We start from the raw sequence: 20,952 nt of genomic DNA on the forward strand, positions 1-20,952 counted from the left end.
TTGGCATAAGAACACGCGTTGTTCTACCACGCGTAAAATACGCAATTTCTTTTTGAATCCATTTTGCATTGAATTTTTTATTAATAAACCATCAGCGTCGGAGCATAATTCTCTCAAAATCAACATTAAAAAAATGAAAATAGACGCCACTGATAGAATCCCACTCATTGAAGATGAATTACCTAGCAGTGATGAAGTTGTACAAAAATCATCAGATCGTAACAGTAGAAGGGAGGTTACCTTGTCAGAGTCAGGTTAGTTTAAATTTAAATAATTTTATTTACGTCTTGTAGTTGGTAGTATTGTATCAACAATATTTGAAGTTGAAAGCCTTCCTGGAATTATTTTGAGAGGTTGCGATACTAATACAGATTGGACCATGGATGAATTGGATCAACTAACTAAACAATTTCAAATATTATATGGTAATGGAACAAAAAGAACAAAGAAAATAATAGAACAAATCAAGAAAATTGATAAAGAATTAGAACTAAAAGGCTCCAATACACCATCAAATACATCAAGAAAAAGAAAGCATTATGATGACGATGATGAAGATGATAGCAGCGATGAACAAACAGAAAATACAAATGTACAATCAGCAAGAAGATGCTTTTGCCCTTCGTTATCCAAGAAAAAGAATCCATCTGCAACAGTTGCATGGGAAAAGTATACAAAAAGAAGCAATAGAGGGAATGTAAATTCTGTATCCCTTCGATATAATAGCAATTTAGCAGCAACAATGGCCAATGGTCATCGCCAAGCAACACTAGTGTTAGAAGCAAGTCTCCAAAAGACAACACCCCTTATGGGATCATCAAAGAAGGAAAGAATGGATGAAATGCAACTTTCTACATTGCTAGTAGCAGCAGCAACAGTGGATCGTCAAAAATTATCAACTGGTAATGTGGAAAATTCTAATAGTATAACGGAACAACAAGCCTCAACAAATGTTACTACTACAACTACTACTCAACAAGCATCATTAGTTGTTTCTAGTACCTCTGAACAAGTTCAAGAACAAACTGCAAATCCACCTCCACAAGTAGATCAAATCCCTTCCATCCAAACAACATCATCCTCAACATATCCTCCTATGTATAATAATCAAGTTCCAGTTGATGAGACGTCATCTTCTAATTTCATTTTACCACCTTTAAGTCAGTCACATAATTATCCATACACTTGATAAAACAATTAATTAATCTAAAATACTTGAGAATGGTATTTATTATTTACATTGAAGAATCTTCCGAAACACCATTTTCATCATCATTTAACTCTATGTAGTTAGGATCATATCTTTTTCTCAAAGCTTTAAGAAACCAGTGATGCTTTATACCAGGAGGTTTACTCTTAGCAAAAATATTAAGAGCTTCATCAATTGGAATAGCTCGTTCACTTATTAAATAAGAACAACAAATAAATCCTGTTCTATTAAAGCCATACGAGCAGTGAACTCCAATGTAGTGTGAAGGAAACTTTTCAAAGAAATCATTTATGACATGATTGAAATCCACTTGTTGCTCCTCTCCTGGTATTTCTTTTGCTACAAGTCTAACCTTAATATAGGTTAGTGGAATAGTTTCTGTATTGTCTATAACATTCCTAATCTCATCAGATGTGAAATTATCATAAATGCATGATTTCCTCAAAATAGGAGAGGTAATAACATATTTCAATAATGTATCCTTTTCCTCTTCATCTTTAAAATACAATTTTCCAATCTCTTTCAAAAATTGTTCAGGATTTTTGGGTGAGCATACGGAATCCACATCATAAATGCAATCATGATTCGATAAATCTACAATTCCAGCTACGCAATATCCACTAAAATTATAAAATTAAATATTTCATCACCAATAATAATTAAACTAACCTTTTTAAATTTCCAAAAAGAAAATCCTCGGTAGTGAAAGGTCTCCACTTTTTAGTTGATTCTAAAAACTTAGTTTTAATTGGTGTTTTTAAAGGAATAATGTGGGTTGGCTCGAGAGGTGTTCCAAAATTATCCAGACCAGACCATTTCGAAATTTTCTGTAAAACATTATGTCTTACATTGGCTGTTGTTGGCGATGGAGTTGTTTCTTCAACGCTTGGTGTTGGATTTTCATTAGATGATGATGATGCCGAGGTAACAGTTGTATCTACGGAAAGGTTCTTTTTGTACAAAGGGGAAGGAGGTGTTGTAGGTGATGATCCATTGGTATCTTGAATTGCAATGTTACTTGTTTGAATTGTTAAACAATGAACACTTGAATTAGAACTATTGCGGAGATTTTTTGATGAGTTGTTGCTTGTTTCTTCTGATGCATTTCTCTCACAACAGGGTTCTGAGTTTGCTGATGATGTACATTTGGGTGATTGCATTTTTTTTCAAGATTCTTATCTATTGGAAGAGATTTTTCTCATAAAAGAAAAAGTAATTCAATAATTTAAATTTGATATTTTTAAATGGAATTTAATTTACTTGGAGGTAGCAGTTGGAGCCTTAACATTCTTGTTTCTCATTTGCGACTTCATCATTTGCTTTTGAGCCTTTTGTTGTTCCTTTCTACCGGATTGTTCCTTGATATTCTTATTCTTTTGAGCATCATTGGTGGAGGTTCTGATCTTTTCTCTTTGTTGAGCAGTTTGGTTCTTTTGAGCCTTGATGAATTCAAGGGAAGCACCAGCAATACCTCTTTCAACTCTGGCGGTTCTTCTCTTCTTGTTCTTCTTCAATTGTTCAACTGAACCCTTCTTGTGTTGTCTTCTGTAAAGTTGAGTCCATCTGACAACTCTTGGATTTCTTCTAGCCAAGAAAAGCTTGATGGCCTTTCTGGAGACGAAAGTGAAGACTGGTCTAGTGGATTGGACGTTAGTGCAAGGAACATATCTAACACCGTGACCTGGGTAGATCTTGTAACCGGAGAAGAGACAAATTTCAGTCTTGATTACCATTGTTCTGTTTAAATTTTTAAAGTTGTTGTTCGACCTTGTGATAGGCGTGAGAGAACTTACTTTTTTCGACTTTTTTTTCAACAAATTTTTAAAAATTTTGGTTGACGACCAAGAGACTTTTTTACAATGAAATATTTTTGGCAAACAGAACACCATACAAACTTCTATTTTGCTTGGACAAGTTTTAGCAAAAGTGATGTAAAGGCTAGTAATTCTTCTTATTGCTAGCTAACATATTTATTGTATTCTTGTGATCATATAACTATAAACAACAACAATAAACTCTTTCAGTTGGAGACAACTTGACTTGGAGGTTCTCTTTACACCAACTCCCTTCAACCACCAACTCATCAAAGCTAATTTTAAAATTATTAAATACTTTAAATATTAAAAAATGAGTTATAACAATAATGACGATTTTCTTGCTGGTTCAATCGAGGAAGATGAGAACTCTACCGCCCAAGAAAAGATTGGTCCTTTCATATTAAAGAAAACTTTAGGAGAAGGATCAACAGGTAAAGTTAAACTTGCTATCCATAAAGATTCGGGCGAAAAAGTTGCAATTAAAATCATCAACAAGAAAATTCTTACTCACAAACCTCATCTGAAGAAGAAGGTTGAAAGAGAAATAGCTGTTATGAAAATGATCCGTCATAAACACATCATTAGATTGTACGATGTACTTCAAACAAAAATGTATTTATTCTTGATTATGGAATATGTAGAAGGAGGAGAACTTTTTGATTATATTGTTGAGAGAGGAAGATTGACTATTGAAGAAGCTTTCCATTTCTTCCAACAAATTATTCTTGGAGTTGAATACTGCCATAAACAATTAATATGTCACAGAGATTTAAAACCAGAAAATTTATTGTTAGATACTTATAAGAATATCAAGATTGCTGATTGTAAGTAATGACATCTTCAATTCAAGCCTAAATAGTATATTGTAGTTGGTATGGCTTCACTTATGGAAGAAGGAAAACTTTTGGAAACTTCATGTGGATCACCGCATTAGTAAGTATTCTAAATTAGGAACGAATGGATAACTGAATATTGTAGTGCTTCTCCGGAAATTGTAAGAGGATTGAAATATAATGGTATGGAAGCTGATATTTGGAGTATGGGTGTTATTCTTTATGCCTTGTTAACAGGTAGACTTCCATTTGATGATGAGAATTTGCATGTATTACTTGCCAAAGTTAAGGAAGGAAAGTATGAAATTCCACAATTTTTGGATGAAGAAGTTAGAGATCTTATTTCTAGAATGCTTACATTAAATCCAAAAGCAAGAATTGTTTTGAAAGATATCAAAAATCATCCTTGGTGGAAAAAGATGGAAAAAAAGATGATGTTATTAGATCAAATTCGTCATACTTCTTCCAGTGAAGAAATTTCTCAACAAGATGCAATTCAAGAAAAAATCTTACAACACAAACAACCAACTGAACCTGCAGAGGTTAATGATCCAAACTCTGTCGATGTAAATCTTAACATTAATCAAGAACAAGAAAATATCAATCAAACACCATCAGAAGAAGTACCAAAGAAGGATGAAGAGAATACTGTTCAATGGGACGAAAGTAACATTGATCCAGAAGTATTCCAATCTACTTTGGAAAAAACTGGTTTAAGTGAGCAAGCATTGAAAGAAGCTCTCATGTCACCAGAGTAAGTATTTTTAAAACAATCATTTCAAATAATTAATTTCTAATTGTTTAGAAAAAATCTGGAAACTGTATTGTACAATCTTATCTTGCAATATAAGCGTGAACCTGAAAAGTCTCAAACAAACTTTTCTTTTGGATCTTCAAAATATAGTGTTGGTCCTTGTAATCCATTGACAGTTCCTGTTGATAAGGCTGGTGAATTGAGGAGAAGATTGCAAGAAGCCAATGGTGAAGAAGTAGAGCAAGAAACTGTAAATGAACAAGGAGCAGAAAAGGAACAAAGTGGTATTAAATGGTTTGCCTTTTGGAGAAAGAAGAAGACTAATCAAAAGGATGATCCAAAGAAGAAGCAAACACCTTCTCAATATGGTCTCCACAGCAGAAAATCACAAAGTGAAATTTTATCAGAAGTGATTCGTGTATTTAAAGTTTTACAAATTCAATTCGAGAAGGCATCAGAGTCTACAGTTAGATTTAGTTGTATATTCCCTGTTGCAAAATTAGATCAAACCAGTGGCGACAGCTTTGTTACTGAAAAACAAGTTGTAATGGATATGACTATGAGTGCATTGGAAAATGATGGCTTTGTGCTAAACTTTACATTGGTTTCAGGTAGAACTTCAGATGCTCGTATTCTGTTCGATGCCTTACAGGATGAAGCAGAACTTTAATTTATTTGGTCTACGACAACTTCTTCAAATGAAATGTAAAATACAATACTTCTTTTTCTTGTACAAAAAAATGCTTTCACACTCTTTACGCAATCATCTTCAGATTAGAACACTCGGATTAAATAGAATATTAATTAATAGGATATTTGATATCAACAAGTCATTCTGTTCGTTTTCAACATGTACAAATGAGAGAATTGTAAATATCACAGTACAAAAATTAGAAACAAATAGATTAATTTCAGAATATGGTTCAACATTAAAATTCCTTTTGAGATTTGACTCAGCTATTGCTATTCCACCAATAATGAATATTATTTCAAAAAATCCCGATTTTGAATTATTTAATTTTTTGATATGTACTTGTTTGGAGAATGGCAATTTGTCATATGCAAAATTATTATTTAAAGAAATGAAAAACCATTTAACAAATTTTGACAATATTCAAGATGGTTCTAAATCTCAAATTTATGAAATAATAATTCAATTATTGAAAAAGTCGTTAAAATCAGGAGATTTTTTGATATCTGAAGCAGAAGAGTATTTTTCCTATTTGGAAAAGATTGGTTGTGTTACCAATTTAGCAATAATAACAATGTTGGAAATGTATAGGCAATCATTTGAAATTTCAAAAGCGTTTTTACTTGCTGATAAATACAAATACTTGATAATGGGAGATGATTCTGGAGTTTTAATAGCTCGATTAATATTAATATCATCCAAAATTTCTGATTTAGATAAAAGGACACAACACGGAACAAAATATATTACATGGCTAAAAACAGATGCCACATTGGAAAGTAGGTCTATGTGCTTTGAGAATTTGATAGCATGTTTCCTACATAACCCAAAAAAAAGTTTAGAAATATTACAATTTATGGAGAAGAGTAATATGAATATCAGTAACAAAATTAAGGAGTACTTCTATCTTCAATTAGAAATTAAGAAAATGAGTTTTACAGAAAAGAGCAGAGATGTAACACATGCTAATTTAATTGAATATTTAAATGAAGATACATTTTGGGATGCCATGCACAAGTCTTCTACTCATATTCCTAATAATGATGAGAATTATGAGAATGAACACATTTCATTTGAGGACTTTACCGATCAGTTTTCTTCCAATTTCATTTTATCACATTATTCGAAAAGTAAATAATTATATTTATACAATACATTTTGCAATACATTTGCAATTGTTTTATTTATTGCAAAGCACTGGCAGTATTTGGACGAGTCATTGATTGATTAAGTGTTTTTTTCAAAGCAAACTTTTCTCGTTTCAAATTATTTTCTTTTTGCTTAAAGTTAAGTTCAGTGGTAGTAATAGAATCTTGGAGAGATGCAACTTGGTCTTGGAGAGCAACAATCTTCTTCTTAAGGAGTTTTTGATCTGAAATTTTAGACTTTTCCAAAACATCAATCTTTCTTTCCAAGCTTTCGATTGCTGTGTCCTTTTCACTTAGGATATTATCTCTTTCATTGGATAACTTTCTTAATTCATCTATATCTTTCAATAAAACATCAACAATTGCTGATGGAACCATTTCCTCTTCCCCACTTTCGTTAATTTGAGACAATTTATCTTGAATTACTTCTGGGTTACGCCTTGCTTCCTTCATCAACTTGTCAACTTTTGTTTCTTTCAGTGCTTGGGTAATACTATCGAACTTTTGCTTTTGAGCCTCTAATTTCTTATCTTGAATTTGAATAGTTCTTTCCATGATTGACTTTTGTTCTTGCAGCTTCTTAATTTCATTGTGAAGGAATCTCTTATCACCTTCTAAAGCTTTAACAGGCACAATATCTTTTTCGATAACAAGTTTTGAAATTTCCTTATCCTTCTTTTGGGTTGATCTTTCAGCCATCTTGATTTCTTGCTTTAATCTTTCATTTTCTTTCATAACTGTTTGAGTTCTCTTCTTGTATTCTTCATACTCTTCTGCAGTGTTCTTCAATATCTCAATTTGATTATTCAATTCTTCTAAACTCTTTGTCTTCATTCTTGTAATCTCTTGAATAGTCTTGATTTCTTTTTGTGCCTTTTCTAACTTCAACAAGAGCTCAGCGTTCTTACATTCAGTTTGATATGCCTTATCGTGTTTGGACTCGATATTGAAAATCTTCTTTTCTAAATTGTCGATGGCCTTATCTTTCTTATCGATTGAGACTTGGAGAGTATGAACTTCTGTTTCCAGGGTGCTGATTTTTACATTCTTCAACTTGATCTCATTTTCTAAACCAATAATTCTATCCAACGAATCTTCTTGTAGGACAGATCTGCTTTTTTGGTCAGAGGAAGATCTAAGTTTTTGAAGGGAGGCAATCGGGCTATGTTCTTCAAGTACTTTCTTTTCATTTTGGAGTGTTTTAATTTCCATTTCTTGCAATCTGCTTTTTTCCTTGATCTTATCATAAATATCTTGAGTATTTTCCAAATCAAGTTGTAATTTATCTATTGTTACCTCCTTTTGTTTAACTACCTTCTCTAACACTGTTTTTTCGTTGCTAACTAAATCAAAGGCTTTTTGAAGATCCTTAAAGTCTTGTTCCAAACGAATATATTTTGCGTAAAGTTCTTGTGATGGTGATTGTACAGAGAAGGGTACGGCTCGTTTGCTTGGAGTTCTTAGTTTGTCTTTCCTAAACACATCAGTGTTATTGAGGTCCAACAATGGAATAACAGGGGAGGATGGATTTTGTACTTCAGTAATATCTTCATTCACAATATCCTCAGTAACAAATTCTTCATCCTGCAAATTACTACCATCTAGTGAGGTATCCAAGGCATCATTGGTAGGCGTCTCTGTCATGTTTTCTATTTTTTTTAAAATTACAAAATTTTGAAAAGGCGCGAAACACATCATGACGCAAAATATGTAACGGTGATGCCCTTTGATTTTATCTCTAAGAAGAAAACTGGTCGTGTGGACTCGATTATTCCAATGCCTTACAATGCTTGTGCTAGTCAATAAGTTGAACATCCAGATCAATTTTAAAAAATATGTAGTTTATTTGGTACGTTCTTTCTAAAAAGTTATCGTTATTGAGGAGAACGAAAGGGTTTTTGGATTTGTGTTAAAGATCAACAGTAAAAAACAATAAAATTCATCCACTTAATTAAATTTGAAACTACAAAACAATTTACCGACAATGGGGCTCGAACCCACGACCCCAGGATTAGAAGTCCTGTGCTCTATCCAACTGAGCTATGACGGCTTACATTAGCTATGAAATTTGTCTTCACATCACACTTTGAAATTCTTATGTAATGTACAAGTATTAGTCCCTCACAATAAATCTTCTATTTTAATGACATAAGGGTGACCTTGAATCTTTTGGGGCTGCAATTAATTTTGTGCTTCCACTCTTAGCTTTTTTAGCTTTAAAATAAGCTTACCAAAATAATGGGAAATCTACACATTCTTAACATGCCAACTTGAAAAAAGGCAAACTCACCAAACATTGTACAAAAGTCCGTGTTAGTTTTGGTAAATGTATATTAAGACACGTGTTAAATAGAATGTCAGCAGCGATAGATCAGTTGGTTAGATCGTAAGCCTAACACGCTTAAGGTCGCGGGTTCAAGCCCCGCTCGCTGTAGCCTTTTGTTGACGAAAGTGGAATGCCTCTTCCTCCAATGATTAATCCATTTTTTGATTTATTTCAAACCTTAAATAAAACTCAAACCGTCCTACGACTTTGCTATCAAATGAGATAATAATTAACAACAACTAGATTCTAAACATACTATTTAACATATTGTCACTCTTTAAATTCGTAAAACCAATAGATTATCTTTTTAAAACCTCAAACGCACATGTAAATTTTGGTTGATCTTTAGGTGAGCCACCAAAATAGTATTCTATTTAATTAAAGAAATCTGAATTCAGATAGTAACAATTATAATGCACTCATATGTTCGACATAAAAACATTTTTTAACTCTTTAACCTTGAAATGAAGAAGGTGATAACTATATTTGTACAACTTTTGAGTTACATGAAAAACAATGCTATTCTATCATTGTTTATTCTAAATTTACAAAAAATCATCAAAGTGATCCAAACATGATGCTCTGTAACATGGCGACAGTTCTATTGTTTTGTATTCATATTTCGTGTAAAAGAGCCCTCACCACAAATCCACTCAGAAATATTTCATCAAAACTTTGAATGACAATTTTGTGTATCAACAATAATGGTTGTTTTAAATAAATTATTTACATTTCAACACTCCTACTATTTATTCAAAAGAAACCACAAATACAAAAAATTTTCAATTCACCACCAATCTAATTACAAAATCATGTTCAACTCCAATACATCTACTTCAATCTCACTGCGTGAGATACAATCTGGCACAATCTCCAAACCCCATAAAACACTAAAAAATAAACACTTCAAGTACAGCAAAAAAAAACAACTTCAAGTCCAGTGTACAGTATTAACAGCGCTCAAAATGTTCAACAGCTCTAACAACAATACCTCTCCTAATCATCAACCAATGCCCAATCTACTTTACCTGAGTAATTATGTGAATCAATCACAGAATATTGGCGATGCAATTTTAAATTATTTAAACGAGAATAGAAGTGCACTTGATGCACCGACACTTTTAAATAATATTCAAGAAATGGTCAAATATCAACAGACACAAGATAGAATCAAGCAACAATCTTCACATCATAAATCCACTTCCTCTCATGCATCATCTTCAAGCTCTAACCATCACAATCCTCTTATAGAATTAAAGAAATCAGACGATTCTTCAAAGATTGCAAACTCCACTCCGTCATCATCCAACTCTTCTGTAAATAATAATACCAACAAACAAAGTCAATCAGCATCTAACATGTTCAGCCAACAAGATGTGTCACTCTACATTAAACCTGCAAGAAAAACAGCCAAATACTTTTTAACTTACATTCCACCAAAGTTATACTGTTCTCCATACAAGTATGATCTCATGTTGAGAATACCCGTCACTATGAATGAAACACATGATTTCATCTTCAATTTACTTGATTCTGAAAGTCGCGAAAAAATTACAAAGAATAATAAGGGAGATGAAGCATATTGCATCGAGAGAACAAAGACGCAACGAAAGAATTACCTAAAACCTGGATTTGTTAATGCTACTTTTCGTCTCAATTTCTCAATCTGTAGTTTCCATAATAGTAGAAAGCCATTTTTGATTAGTGTACATATTAGAGCCAAGTCGCTCAATCAAAATAATCACAATACTGGTGGAGATATTGAATCAGATCAATTGATTTTAATCAGTGATCCATTCTCAATATTTGCTAGAAAGACTGGTGCTAAGGGACAATCTATTGAGGATGATTGGGGTCTTCCAAACCAATTCAGTGATTCTTCTAACAATTCAACAGAGGAAGAAGAGGAAGATGAAGAAGAGGATAAAAAGAAGAAGAAAAAGAAGGAGAAGGCAACAAAGAGAAAGAGAAAAGAAGAAGAAAGTAAACCAAAGAAGAAGAAATCAATTGCTGAACAAAAGCAACCAGAACCTGAAAAGTCTATTTCACCACCAGAAGTTTTTAACCATTCTGTAAATAAGGAAACTCCAATTCAAGTCGATAATCAAGATATTACAACTAAGATTGTCTCCAATTATGACCAGATTGTTGACAATAATCAAGAAGTGTTAAGCTCTGGAAATATATTCGATGGCGATCAATGGTCTCAATTGTTTGGAAGTACAACACTTTCACCTGATATTGCTCCATTCTTAGAAGAAGAAATTGTTACATGCCAACAACAACCACAACCTCAACCTGCAATATTCCAACAATTTGGAACTAGTTCTACTCCTCAACAATCTCAACCATCAGCAGATTTGACAATGTTACTTTATCAAGAATTACTCAAACAATTTAATAATAGAGCACCAAATCAAAATGTACAGTTACCTTCATTCCTTTCCCCTCCACCCACTACTTGTACCCCAGAAACTAGTTGTGCTTCTAATGAAATGAATTGGTCAAGAGATTATCAGAAACAGACACTTCAAAATACCACTACTGCTGAACCAATTGATCTTGGAAGACTGATTCTTTCTAGAAATGCCAATCAAACCGCTCCACAACCTAGAGAGCAAGATGGAAACAATTTGCTTCTTAGTTTGGACGAAACATTATATAGCAAGTTGTTTGGATCAAGTTATGGATCTAATCCAAGTAACTACTTTTTCTAATAAAATTGCCTAGTTTTTGTAATCTTTCGTGAACAGTTAGTTTCTTCTTGTTCTTTATCTTCAGTTCTTTGACAAGTTTTTGTTACCTATTGTTTTGATTTCTTTGCCAAGTTTTCGTCAATATGTTCGTCGGGCCTTCTCTTTAATTCTGGATCACTATATGAAACCTCAATAAACTCGGAAGTATCTAATGGTTCAATTCCATCATCAACAACAAAACAACACGATCCTAGGTCTGAAAAAGGCTCAGACGAGAATTTGATTGAATTCATTTGAGAAGTTGTAAAATACTTTGGAAAAAGTACAGAATCTAATTCATGAAAATTATTAAACTTTTTCAATTGTGATTCAGAAATAGTGATATTTTGATCATAGTCCACTTTTCCTGAATCTGTATGCCTGACTGTAAATTTGTTAATCAAATGATTTGCCATATTGATGGCATGAGTATCGCTGGGACTTGTAGCAGGGCTTGTTGTTGACTCGACTGATATTGAGGATGATTGTTCTGTTGGTTTGGGCTTGTCATTTTCAGTTGTCTTTAAAAGTTGTAAATAAATTAAGCTTTCAAAAAACCAAAAAACAAATTCTCCAGAAGCTTCTCCAAGTACTGGTTCTAATAAATCAACAATTTCAGATTGAGTTTTTCCGTTATTTACTATTAATATTAGAAAATTCTAAAGAGGCATAAATAATCATCCCACAAACACATACAGGTAAATTTTTAATTAAATTTTCCTTTTTTTCCTCATCAAAATTCTGAAACATTTTCCTAATTTTATCAATAATTAATTCTTTTAAATTTTCAATCTGGTGTTCAACCAGTCTTATTGTATTCACCCGATTAATTGATGGGGTAGATGAAGTTTCGGGTTGACTCATTTTTTCAATTTCGAAAACAGAGTTGTTCATAAATCCTTGATAACAAGCCACTGTAGCTTTTTGTTTAATGATGAATTGTTTGGTTTCATAAATCAGCTGAACTCTGATTTTGAAATTGAATCATCCACAAATACCTTTAAAAACCATGAAACACCATCACACAATAATAATTAAAAAAATTGAATTTAAAAAATGTCTCAAGATAAAGCCAACAGAGAACATATCGCAAAGCTTGTTGTTGAAGCAGTTAAAAATATCTATGATGTGGATGTTAGCTCCCTTCAAAACGAGTTTGCCAGTAAATTGGAATTACCAAAGGAATATGATATGCTTCACAATATTGCTTTCCCATGTTTCGCTTTGGGAAAGCCTTTGACTCCAAAGAAGCCTAAAGAAGTCAAATTTAATGATTTCATCATGAATATTGCTTCCGATTTGGCAAAGGAAATAAGTAGAATTGTCAAGGAAAAAACTGATGTTGTTGTTGAAAATTGTGTAGGTGAAGGTCCATATGTCAACTTCTTCTATCAACCTGCTCACTTAGGAAAAGCTATAGAAGAGGTTCACAATGGAAATTTCCTTTCCGTTAGAGAATCAAAGAATGAAAATGTCATGATCGAATATTCTCAACCAAATACTCACAAGACCTTCCACGTTGGTCACATGAGAAATGCAGCTCTTGGTAATTCACTTGTTTTGTTATACGAATGGTGTGGTTACAATGTACACGCTGTCAATTATATTGGTGATGTTGGTGCTCACATTGCTAAATGTTTATGGTACTATCTTTACTACATCAAAAAGACAACTTTGGAAGAATTCGAAGCTCTTGACCTTACTCGTGAACAAATTGTTGACATGTTGGAAGAATCTAGACCAAAGGATATTCCTCATGTTGAATGGTTGGGTAACCTTTATACTGAAGGTTTCTATCAATTAGACTTTGATTCTTGGACTAAATATCCACTTATTGGATACATTACTGCTAAAATTTTGGACATTCAAAACCATCCAACTAATGACAAATGGAAGATTCTCACTGTCACCAATGGAACTGAAAACTTTACTGTTGTTTGTGGTGGTAAGGATTACAATGTTAATGACATTGTTGCCTATGCTCCACTTGGTAGTAAGAAGGGTGCTAGACTTGTTACTGAAGTTGATAAGCAAGGTGTTATCTCACAAGGTTTCATTTTGAGTCAAGCTGAACTGGGTAGCTCTGAAAATAAGGAAAAGATTCACATTTTCCCTGCTGATTCACCAGTTGGTATTGAACTCACCGAATTGGGAAGAAAGGCAGACTGTAATGTTGATGCTTCTATTAACATTGGTCAAGAATTCAAGAAGAGAGAATCACAATGTAAGACTCTCTTGAGAGCTATGGAAGATCACAAGAAGAATATTTCCATGTTGTGGGAAATCACTAGAACTTGGTCAATTGAAGACTTTAAATCTATTTATAAGTGGAGTGACTGTAGATTCGACCACTTCTTCCATGAATCTGATGTTGGTGATGAAAGTAAGGAAATTGTTCTTAAGGCCTACGAAGAAGGTAAACTTATCAAATCTGATGGTGCTATTGGCGCTGATTTGGGTAAGCTTGGTTTCTGTGTTTTGTTGACTTCTGCTGGTACTGGTTTGTACGCTACTAAGGATTTGGCTCTTGCTAAGAGAAAATTCGAAGAATTCAAAGTTGACAGAAGTGTATATGTTGTCGACGTAAGTCAAAGCTTGCACTTCCAACAAGTCTTCAAGACATTGGAAGTCCTTGGTTTTGAACAAGCTAAGAAGTGTAAACATTTAGCTTATGGTATGGTTGTTTTACCTGATGGTAAAATGAGTAGCAGAAAGGGTAACATTATCTATTTCAGTACTCTTCAAAAGTCACTCACCCAAAATATTACTGACAACTTTATGTCCAAGTATGAAGGTGAATGGCCAAAGGAAGAAATTGAAGAAACTACCAGAAAGATTGCCATCAGTGCCATCAAATATGGTATGCTTAACCAAGATAACAATAAGGATATTACCTTTGTTCTCAAAGAATGGGCTTCAAAGTCTGGTAACACTGGTCCATATCTGATGTATGCTTATGCTAGAGCTGTTTCCGTTGTTAACAAGATTGGTTTGGATAGCAGTGTCACTATTGACTACTCATTATTAACTGATGAAACTGAAAGAAAGCTTTTGTCAACAATTCTCCAATATTCAATTGTTGTTGAAAGAGCTGCTGAACAATACAAGCCACAATTGCTTTGTATCTTCCTCTACAATCTCTGTAAGCAGTACAGTAAGATGTATGAAGCTGTCAGTATCAGAGATGCTGCTACCCCAGAACTCAAACAAACCAGATTGAGATTAGTTGCTGGCTTCGCAAAGGTTCTCAAACATGGTCTTGGATTGTTGGGTATTTCAACTGCTGAGAGAATGTAAATAAATTTTTAGAAACTTTTTGTAAAATAATATTTTAACAATTATTCTGAACAAGTAAAAAATGGGATTTAACTTAGCCTGGAAATATTTTTCGATCATCTTGCTGGTTACTCTTGCATATTTAATTCATAATCAATATATTGAAAATAATTATAACAAACAGGAAGGATGGGTTATGGATTTAGAGGAAGACTATAGATTATTTTCTATTGAAAATACAACAATCACAAATATCAACACTTCCGAAACCAATAACAACACACTAACCACATTCATGACTATGAATATCAATCCAAATGATTGGCAAAACATAACAAAGGACCTAGAAACAAAACAATACCTTGCTATTATTATTCAATTTTACACATCTAATAGTGTTTACTGCCAACATTTAGTTCCAGTTTGGAAGGATCTAATCATGAATGTAAAGTCAAATAATACATTGGCTGGAAAGCTAAGATTTGGACAATATCACGTTAGTGGTCGAGAAAGTTTTATATTTACACGAAGTATTTTAAATAGAGGGGTATTAAATTTTCCTACTATTGTAATGTTTCACAGGGACAGAAATAACACTAAGATTATTCCTAGATTTTATCATGACAAGAGAACAGTAGACCTGTTGGAAAAATTTGTAAATAGAATTTTAATTGATATTGAAGCTTATGACAAGTGAAACGAGTTCCTTGTATGCTTATCGAGATATCTCATCTGAGTCTTATATCTCTGTTTTACTAGTGCATAATTTAAGGGAGAGAGTGGTTTTCTATGTTCGGAAATTAAATGTGTTTCTTGATGGTAGCTCGTGTAAATTCTAGATGAAACTAGTGTTGGGAAAGAATACCTAGATGGTGTATTATATGAAGAGAATTGAGATGTATGGTGAGAGTAAGATCTAGATGATTGAGGAGTTGAATATAGGGTAGTAGATGTGTTATTTATATTTCTAGAACTTCTGTAAGGTGTTGTAGTTGTACTTGTGGAACTACTTAAGGAAGAATCATTTTCAGGAAATAAAAGCATTGTAGAATCCGTGTGCTCAAGTGTAAATTTGTGATTGCAATTTGGACAATGCAGAGGTGATGTTTGAGAAAATTTGGAATTGTCCACAATTGTTTGAATACCAACAGATCTTGTTTCAATAGATTGGATTGAAAAATCTCTGATTGGTGTTGGTGTTGATGTAAGTGATGTGTTTGTTGATGAAGAAATTTCCAAATCTTCAGGGGTTGTTTGGGTTGTTTGTACAATATGGAAGGATACTTTCTTTGGAGTATTAATGATTTCCTTCTCGTTTTTTTCTTTTATCTCAAATTTGTTGGTACCACTAATTATCATACTTGAGTGCTGATTTGGATTAGAAAGATCAGGAATAATCTTGGTTATTGGTAGCGAGCTATTTCCAAAGGTTTCATCATCCATAGTTGGAGATTCGTTTTGAAGAAAGTCCAATTTTTTAGCAACTGAAATCCTCTTTTTAGTAAATTCTCCATCCTTTGTTTTCACAGTACTATTTTGAGCGAGCTATTATTTCTTGAATTATATTAAAAAACCTACCTTATTGATTTCAAAATCTTATGTTCAGGAGTAAGAAGTGGACTCGATGGTGCATTTGAATTTCCAGTGCTTCTTATTGGGGAAAGGAATGATATATCAATTTCTCCAGTCCTAGGGCTTGACTTGCTTGGAGAGAAGAAAAAGTCTTCACGTCTATTTTCCCCAATAATTGGTGACATAAATTGAGGTGGAGAACTAAAACTAAATTCTTCCTCATCATCCATATAATTATTATTCTTCCTTGGAGTAAATGAAAGATTTTCATTTTGTTCCTGTAATTGCTTATTATTTTCATCCATAAATGAACTATATAATACTACAGCCTTTCCCTTTTTTGATTGTGGTGACAAATCCTCCTTTCTTTGCTTAAAATATTCACTATCCTCCCTTTCAATTGTGCTTCTTTGGGATTCCTTATTATAAATGATTAAAATTACAAAAATTCTTTCAAAACATACTTCAAAGAATTCTTCTTGTTGCTTCTCTTTCAAAAAATCTGAAATATTTGAAATGTCCACTGGTTTAATTTTTGCAAGTGTATCAATACTCAAATTTAGACTAACATTGGATGTATTATGAAATATTTCTTCTGGTTCATCTTCAAAATCGTCATCATATAAAAGTTCTTCATCAAGTGGAGGAAAATTTTCATGATTATCGGAAAGAAAAGGATTGATCGGAACGTAATTTATAGTATCAGCAACATTAGAGGAGGGAGAGAAGGAATGTTTTGGACTGGAAAGATTAAGTTCTCTTTGTTTTGGCATTGAAACTCTCCAGTATTGCAAAAGAGTGAGACAGAGAGCGAGTCTTTTTTTTGGCTTTGCTTCTTGTCCTTTGGCAATTTTGCGCCTTAATTTTGCGCCAAAAATGTAGTCAACCTATGAAGCAAAATGCTATTCAACATTGGCGCCAATTATTTATGAAGTACCCTATGAACTCATTCAAAGGCATTTGAAAGGGTTGCTGCGAAGTATATCATTCGAATCGACTTGAAACTCTATTTTTCACTAACAACAACAAGAATATATTAAGAGTGAAATAATAATTTAATAATCTTCTACGACTGCAGAACTAAAAACTGATTTCTTAGATTTGTTGTTACTCTTCTTTGAGGAGGATTTCAAGTCTGCATACGAACTTTCAAAGAGTTCTTCTTCATCATCGAAGGAACGATGAATTGGTTCAGCATTTGGGACAGCAGTCTTTCTGAGAACTGGAGTTTCAAATTTGATATTACTAAAGTCATCTTCTTCCTCATCGTCATCAGACATTTCCAATAGACTTGGATCATCCACTTGAATGGCTTCATCATCGATTAATTCATCATTTTCTGGTGATTTAATCTTGAGTGGAGGTGAGATGAATCTAACAGATGGAAGTGCCTCTCTTGTCTTTATGGCAGGCTGTTGTTGTTGTGTGTTGGATTGTGTTTGAGAATTTGTTGAGGATTTAAAAGTTGGAGGAGCATCACAATCGTCCTCTTCAATATTTGTCGTAGCAAGTAGAGTGTGAAGAGATTTAATACTCTTTGATGAAACATCTTCCTTATCCAATTCTTCCAAACCATCAGTGAGTTTTTGAGATTTAAGTTTCTTTAAACGTTTGGCAAGTAACATGTTTTCTTCTTCCAATCTTTCAACTTCTTTCTTTTTTCTTGTCAATTGGTCTCTCATATCTTCCAATAATTTTTCATATTTAACTTCAGTTCCAATTAACTTTTCATTCAAATCATCAATCTTCTTCTTTAACATGATAATAGTTTCATGATCAGCAGAATCATGTGAATGACTTGTTGATTTTAATGAACTCTTAAAATCATCATCTTTTGACAACTCAATACTAATACGTTTCTCTCTGGTAACAACTGTTTTAGAGACAGGTTGTGGTTTAACTTGATTTTCCATTGACTTTTTCATATCCCTCTCCATTTCACGTTGTTCTTTTTGAAGATCTAAAACCATTTGTTGTCTCATTTGTTTGAGTTCTCTTTTAATTTTATCCTCTTCTATTAATTTAAACTTTTCAACTTGTTGTTTAATTAAATCGAGTTGTTCTTGTTTATATTGTTTCAATTCCTTATCAATTTCCATTTTAGATGATGGGGTAGTTTGTTCTGTTTTTTCCTCAACTGGTGATTTGTTAATAGAAGAAACTGGTGAGGTAGCTTTTGATGATGAAGCAACTGGTGTTTCAACTTTTTCATTTGATTTAATAGAACTGATACTAAATGTTTTCCCAAATGTTACTGAATCTGGATTAATAGTCAAGAGTGGACCTTTGTATTGTTTTTGGGATGCATAATCAGACAAGTCAACTAGACCTCTCAAAATTCCAGCAATAATTGGTGATTTTTCATCAAAGGTAGCACATAATTTGTGGAAATCCTTTGAATTAAATGTTGATAGTTCACTGTTGTTTGTCAATAATAATTTCTTTTTGTATTTTAATTATTATTAACTAACATAATTGTTATCTTGAAAACTTACAATTTCCTTTAGGAAGGTTTCACAATTTTCTTGTTCCATAAATTCCATTCCTCTCGGATTCTTGTTGAACATTACGAAACGTCCTTTCAATTTTGTGATTAATTTACAAAGAGCAACACCATCTTTGAATGAAGAGAAAAATGTAGAGATTGGAGTAGGAGATTCCAAGTTAATAGACACTTCTTCTGATTTGTTTGTTTCGTTTATCCAATCACGAAGTGCAATTAGTGTTGGTGATGACTTTAAACAATCATCAGATAATTTAGACATTTTTTTTTACTGATTGGTGACGTTGATGATTTATTTGATCTTATAGATCCATTCGTTATTGTGCACTTGTTAGCTTTTTGTGTAAATTATTTGTTTAATCTCAATTTATCATATTGAGAAAGTGCTTCAAAATCAAAAGTATATTTGTAAGCTCCTGAATAGTCAGAAATGAGAACAGAATTATCAATCTTTGGAGTTAACAAAGCATTAAGATCCTTTTCTTTCAATGTACCTTGAATATTGTACTTGTCAATTGTTTGTTGAGTTAAGAACATTTTAACAATACCCCACAAAAACTTGAGAGACCATGGAGTGTTAATAACAACAATAGCAGCCAATCTTTCAACATAATAAGTACCCTTTTAAGAGTGTTTGAGTATTTTCCAATAATTTAAAAAATACTTACAAGTTCAATAAACATATCCTTGGTTGATTTGATCATATTAGCACTCAATGATGAATCAGTAAGATCAACAATCCAAGTAGTTTGATAAACATTTTGTGGCATTCTTCTACTGCAAAGTTCATACAACCAAACAAAGAATCTGAATTTCATTTGTTTGCTTTCTTCCTTTTCATTGTCCATCTATTAAATTATTCAAATTATTATTATTAAACTAAATTTCAATTATGTACTAACCTTATCATTTCCGAGTCTGACATAGATAACTGGGTGTCCAACCTTATCAAAACCACTATGGAAAAGACTTCCTTGTGATGCAAATTGCTTCACATCACTAATATCAATATTCCAAGGTTGATACTTCTTTCTCCATTCACAAGCTCCCTTTAAAACAGGTTCTGCTTCATCAACATTCCAATTATATCCCGATAAGAATCTATAAAGTGTCAAGTCAGAGAGGAAATATTCAGCACCGAATGTATTTTCCTTCTTATCGTGATCGTGCAAAAGTTCATTTTCATTCCATTTGGTATTAATTCTCTCTCTAAAATCGTTAATTTTCTTCTTCTTTTCATCATTTAATGTATCCAAAATTGATGATACGGTAATATTTGGAATTTCACCAAAGAGTTTATCCTCTATACACAATAATGAATAATAATATTAATTATAAATAATTTAAAAACAAGCCGTTCGGATCCAATACAAAATTTGCAACAACCACTTACCAAGTTCCTTCAAGCTAGCCATTTTTTTCTTCTATTTTAAATAACAAGATCGATCTTGCAACTGGATGTATTGATTGTAATATTGTGATGAAGTTTGATTCTTGACATTGAATAATGACTTGTCTCTTTGGTTTCAACAGAAAATGTTGAAGAACAATAGCAGCTTAACCAAATGCAAGTTGATACAAATTCCTCTTACAAAAAAATGTCTTTTCTCCATGCAACATCCTTTGCCTCTGTTGAAATGAAGGATGCAACGACTTGTTCCGAAAAATTTACTCTTCAAACACAAGTGGAATCCAATAGTAATGTTAAAGTACATTTATTTGAATTGGATGGTGATAATTATTTGATTGTTGCAAGAGAAAGGTGGATTGATATTTATTTATTACATGAGGAGGATAATCACTTGACAAAGGCTTGCTCAATTAAAAGTGATTTACAAATTATTGATTTTATATTTGATAACTATAATATTTACGTATTGTGTTCCGATGGATCACTCTTACTCACAACACTATCATATCATCAAGATGCAAATATTTTCACATTTTCGTCATGGAACCAATTAAATACTAATACTACCAATTTTCCTGTTAAATTGTTGAGATATAATGATGCAATAGTTGTGTGCTATATTGAGAATGAGATACAATTTATCAATTTATCAAATGGCAAAATATTTACTTATCAA

The 20,952-nt window shown here is 32.6% G+C and overlaps 10 protein-coding genes and 2 non-coding genes across 12 annotated transcripts; 5 read left to right on the forward strand and 7 right to left on the reverse strand.

The window, feature by feature from the left end:
• Positions 1-133: 133 nt before the first annotated feature.
• NAEGRDRAFT_67895 (uncharacterized protein) lies at positions 134-1,189 on the forward strand (the record flags this gene model as incomplete). Its single annotated transcript, XM_002676927.1, has 2 exons — positions 134-254; positions 294-1,189. The coding sequence occupies 2 exons, from the start codon at positions 134-136 to the stop codon at positions 1,187-1,189; spliced, it is 1,017 nt and encodes a 338-aa protein (XP_002676973.1).
• A 46-nt stretch (positions 1,190-1,235) lies between these two features.
• NAEGRDRAFT_49289 (uncharacterized protein) lies at positions 1,236-2,370 on the reverse strand (the record flags this gene model as incomplete). The annotated part of the gene is made up of 2 exons (XM_002677006.1): positions 1,236-1,830; positions 1,880-2,370. 2 exons carry the CDS (start codon positions 2,368-2,370, stop codon positions 1,236-1,238), a joined length of 1,086 nt encoding a protein of 361 aa, XP_002677052.1.
• Positions 2,371-2,434: 64 nt separating this feature from the next.
• NAEGRDRAFT_36778 (uncharacterized protein) lies at positions 2,435-2,947 on the reverse strand. The gene has a single exon (XM_002677007.1). The coding sequence runs from the start codon at positions 2,941-2,943 to the stop codon at positions 2,467-2,469; it is 477 nt and encodes a 158-aa protein (XP_002677053.1). The 5' UTR covers positions 2,944-2,947; the 3' UTR covers positions 2,435-2,466.
• Positions 2,948-3,427: 480 nt separating this feature from the next.
• Positions 3,428-4,276, forward strand: NAEGRDRAFT_2587 (uncharacterized protein; the record flags this gene model as incomplete). Its single annotated transcript, XM_002676928.1, has 3 exons — positions 3,428-3,851; positions 3,897-3,960; positions 4,006-4,276. Coding segments are annotated over 3 exons (759 nt in total), but the record flags the coding sequence as incomplete, so codon positions are not given.
• Positions 4,277-6,476: 2,200 nt separating this feature from the next.
• Positions 6,477-8,098, reverse strand: NAEGRDRAFT_79871 (uncharacterized protein). The gene is made up of 2 exons (XM_002677008.1): positions 7,798-8,098; positions 6,477-6,708 (listed from the first exon to the last, which is right to left on the reverse strand). The coding sequence occupies exons 1-2, from the start codon at positions 8,095-8,097 to the stop codon at positions 6,490-6,492; spliced, it is 519 nt and encodes a 172-aa protein (XP_002677054.1). The 5' UTR covers position 8,098; the 3' UTR covers positions 6,477-6,489.
• Positions 8,099-8,429: 331 nt separating this feature from the next.
• On the reverse strand, positions 8,430-8,503 carry NAEGRDRAFT_t328. The gene has a single exon. It is a non-coding gene; the product is annotated as a tRNA-Arg (tRNA).
• Positions 8,504-8,813: 310 nt separating this feature from the next.
• Positions 8,814-8,887, forward strand: NAEGRDRAFT_t327. Its single transcript has one exon. It is a non-coding gene; the product is annotated as a tRNA-Val (tRNA).
• A 704-nt stretch (positions 8,888-9,591) lies between these two features.
• On the forward strand, positions 9,592-11,496 carry NAEGRDRAFT_49291 (uncharacterized protein; the record flags this gene model as incomplete). Its single annotated transcript, XM_002676929.1, has 1 exon — positions 9,592-11,496. One exon carries the CDS (start codon positions 9,592-9,594, stop codon positions 11,494-11,496), a length of 1,905 nt encoding a protein of 634 aa, XP_002676975.1.
• Positions 11,497-12,795: 1,299 nt separating this feature from the next.
• NAEGRDRAFT_33778 (uncharacterized protein) lies at positions 12,796-14,811 on the forward strand (the record flags this gene model as incomplete). Its single annotated transcript, XM_002676930.1, has 2 exons — positions 12,796-13,132; positions 13,538-14,811. The coding sequence occupies 2 exons, from the start codon at positions 12,796-12,798 to the stop codon at positions 14,809-14,811; spliced, it is 1,611 nt and encodes a 536-aa protein (XP_002676976.1).
• Positions 14,812-15,474: 663 nt separating this feature from the next.
• NAEGRDRAFT_67902 (uncharacterized protein) lies at positions 15,475-17,135 on the reverse strand (the record flags this gene model as incomplete). Its single annotated transcript, XM_002677009.1, has 2 exons — positions 15,475-16,321; positions 16,369-17,135. 2 exons carry the CDS (start codon positions 17,133-17,135, stop codon positions 15,475-15,477), a joined length of 1,614 nt encoding a protein of 537 aa, XP_002677055.1.
• Positions 17,136-17,400: 265 nt separating this feature from the next.
• Positions 17,401-19,127, reverse strand: NAEGRDRAFT_79873 (uncharacterized protein; the record flags this gene model as incomplete). The annotated part of the gene is made up of 2 exons (XM_002677010.1): positions 17,401-18,803; positions 18,858-19,127. The coding sequence occupies 2 exons, from the start codon at positions 19,125-19,127 to the stop codon at positions 17,418-17,420; spliced, it is 1,656 nt and encodes a 551-aa protein (XP_002677056.1). The 3' UTR covers positions 17,401-17,417.
• Positions 19,128-19,213: 86 nt separating this feature from the next.
• NAEGRDRAFT_67904 (uncharacterized protein) lies at positions 19,214-20,280 on the reverse strand (the record flags this gene model as incomplete). The annotated part of the gene is made up of 4 exons (XM_002677011.1): positions 19,214-19,486; positions 19,534-19,713; positions 19,768-20,168; positions 20,259-20,280. The coding sequence occupies 4 exons, from the start codon at positions 20,278-20,280 to the stop codon at positions 19,214-19,216; spliced, it is 876 nt and encodes a 291-aa protein (XP_002677057.1).
• Positions 20,281-20,952: the final 672 nt, after the last annotated feature.

This window comes from Naegleria gruberi, assembly GCF_000004985.1.
Source record: "Naegleria gruberi genomic scaffold NAEGRscaffold_25, whole genome shotgun sequence".
Taxonomy (NCBI): Eukaryota; Heterolobosea; class Eutetramitea; order Acrasida; family Naegleriidae; genus Naegleria; species Naegleria gruberi.

Bases quoted from the DNA above. Each gene is read 5' to 3' on its own strand.
- NAEGRDRAFT_36778 (XM_002677007.1), bottom strand. From the start codon at position 2,943: ATGGTAATCAAGACTGAAATTTGTCTCTTCTCCGGTTACAAGATCTAC.
- NAEGRDRAFT_79871 (XM_002677008.1), bottom strand. From the start codon at position 8,097: ATGACAGAGACGCCTACCAATGATGCCTTGGATACCTCACTAGATGGT. The intron at 6,709-7,797 runs GTTAGCAACGAA...TTGGAAAGAAAG, and splicing joins TTCAAAAAGCCTTTGATTTA to ATTGATGTTTTGGAAAAGTC.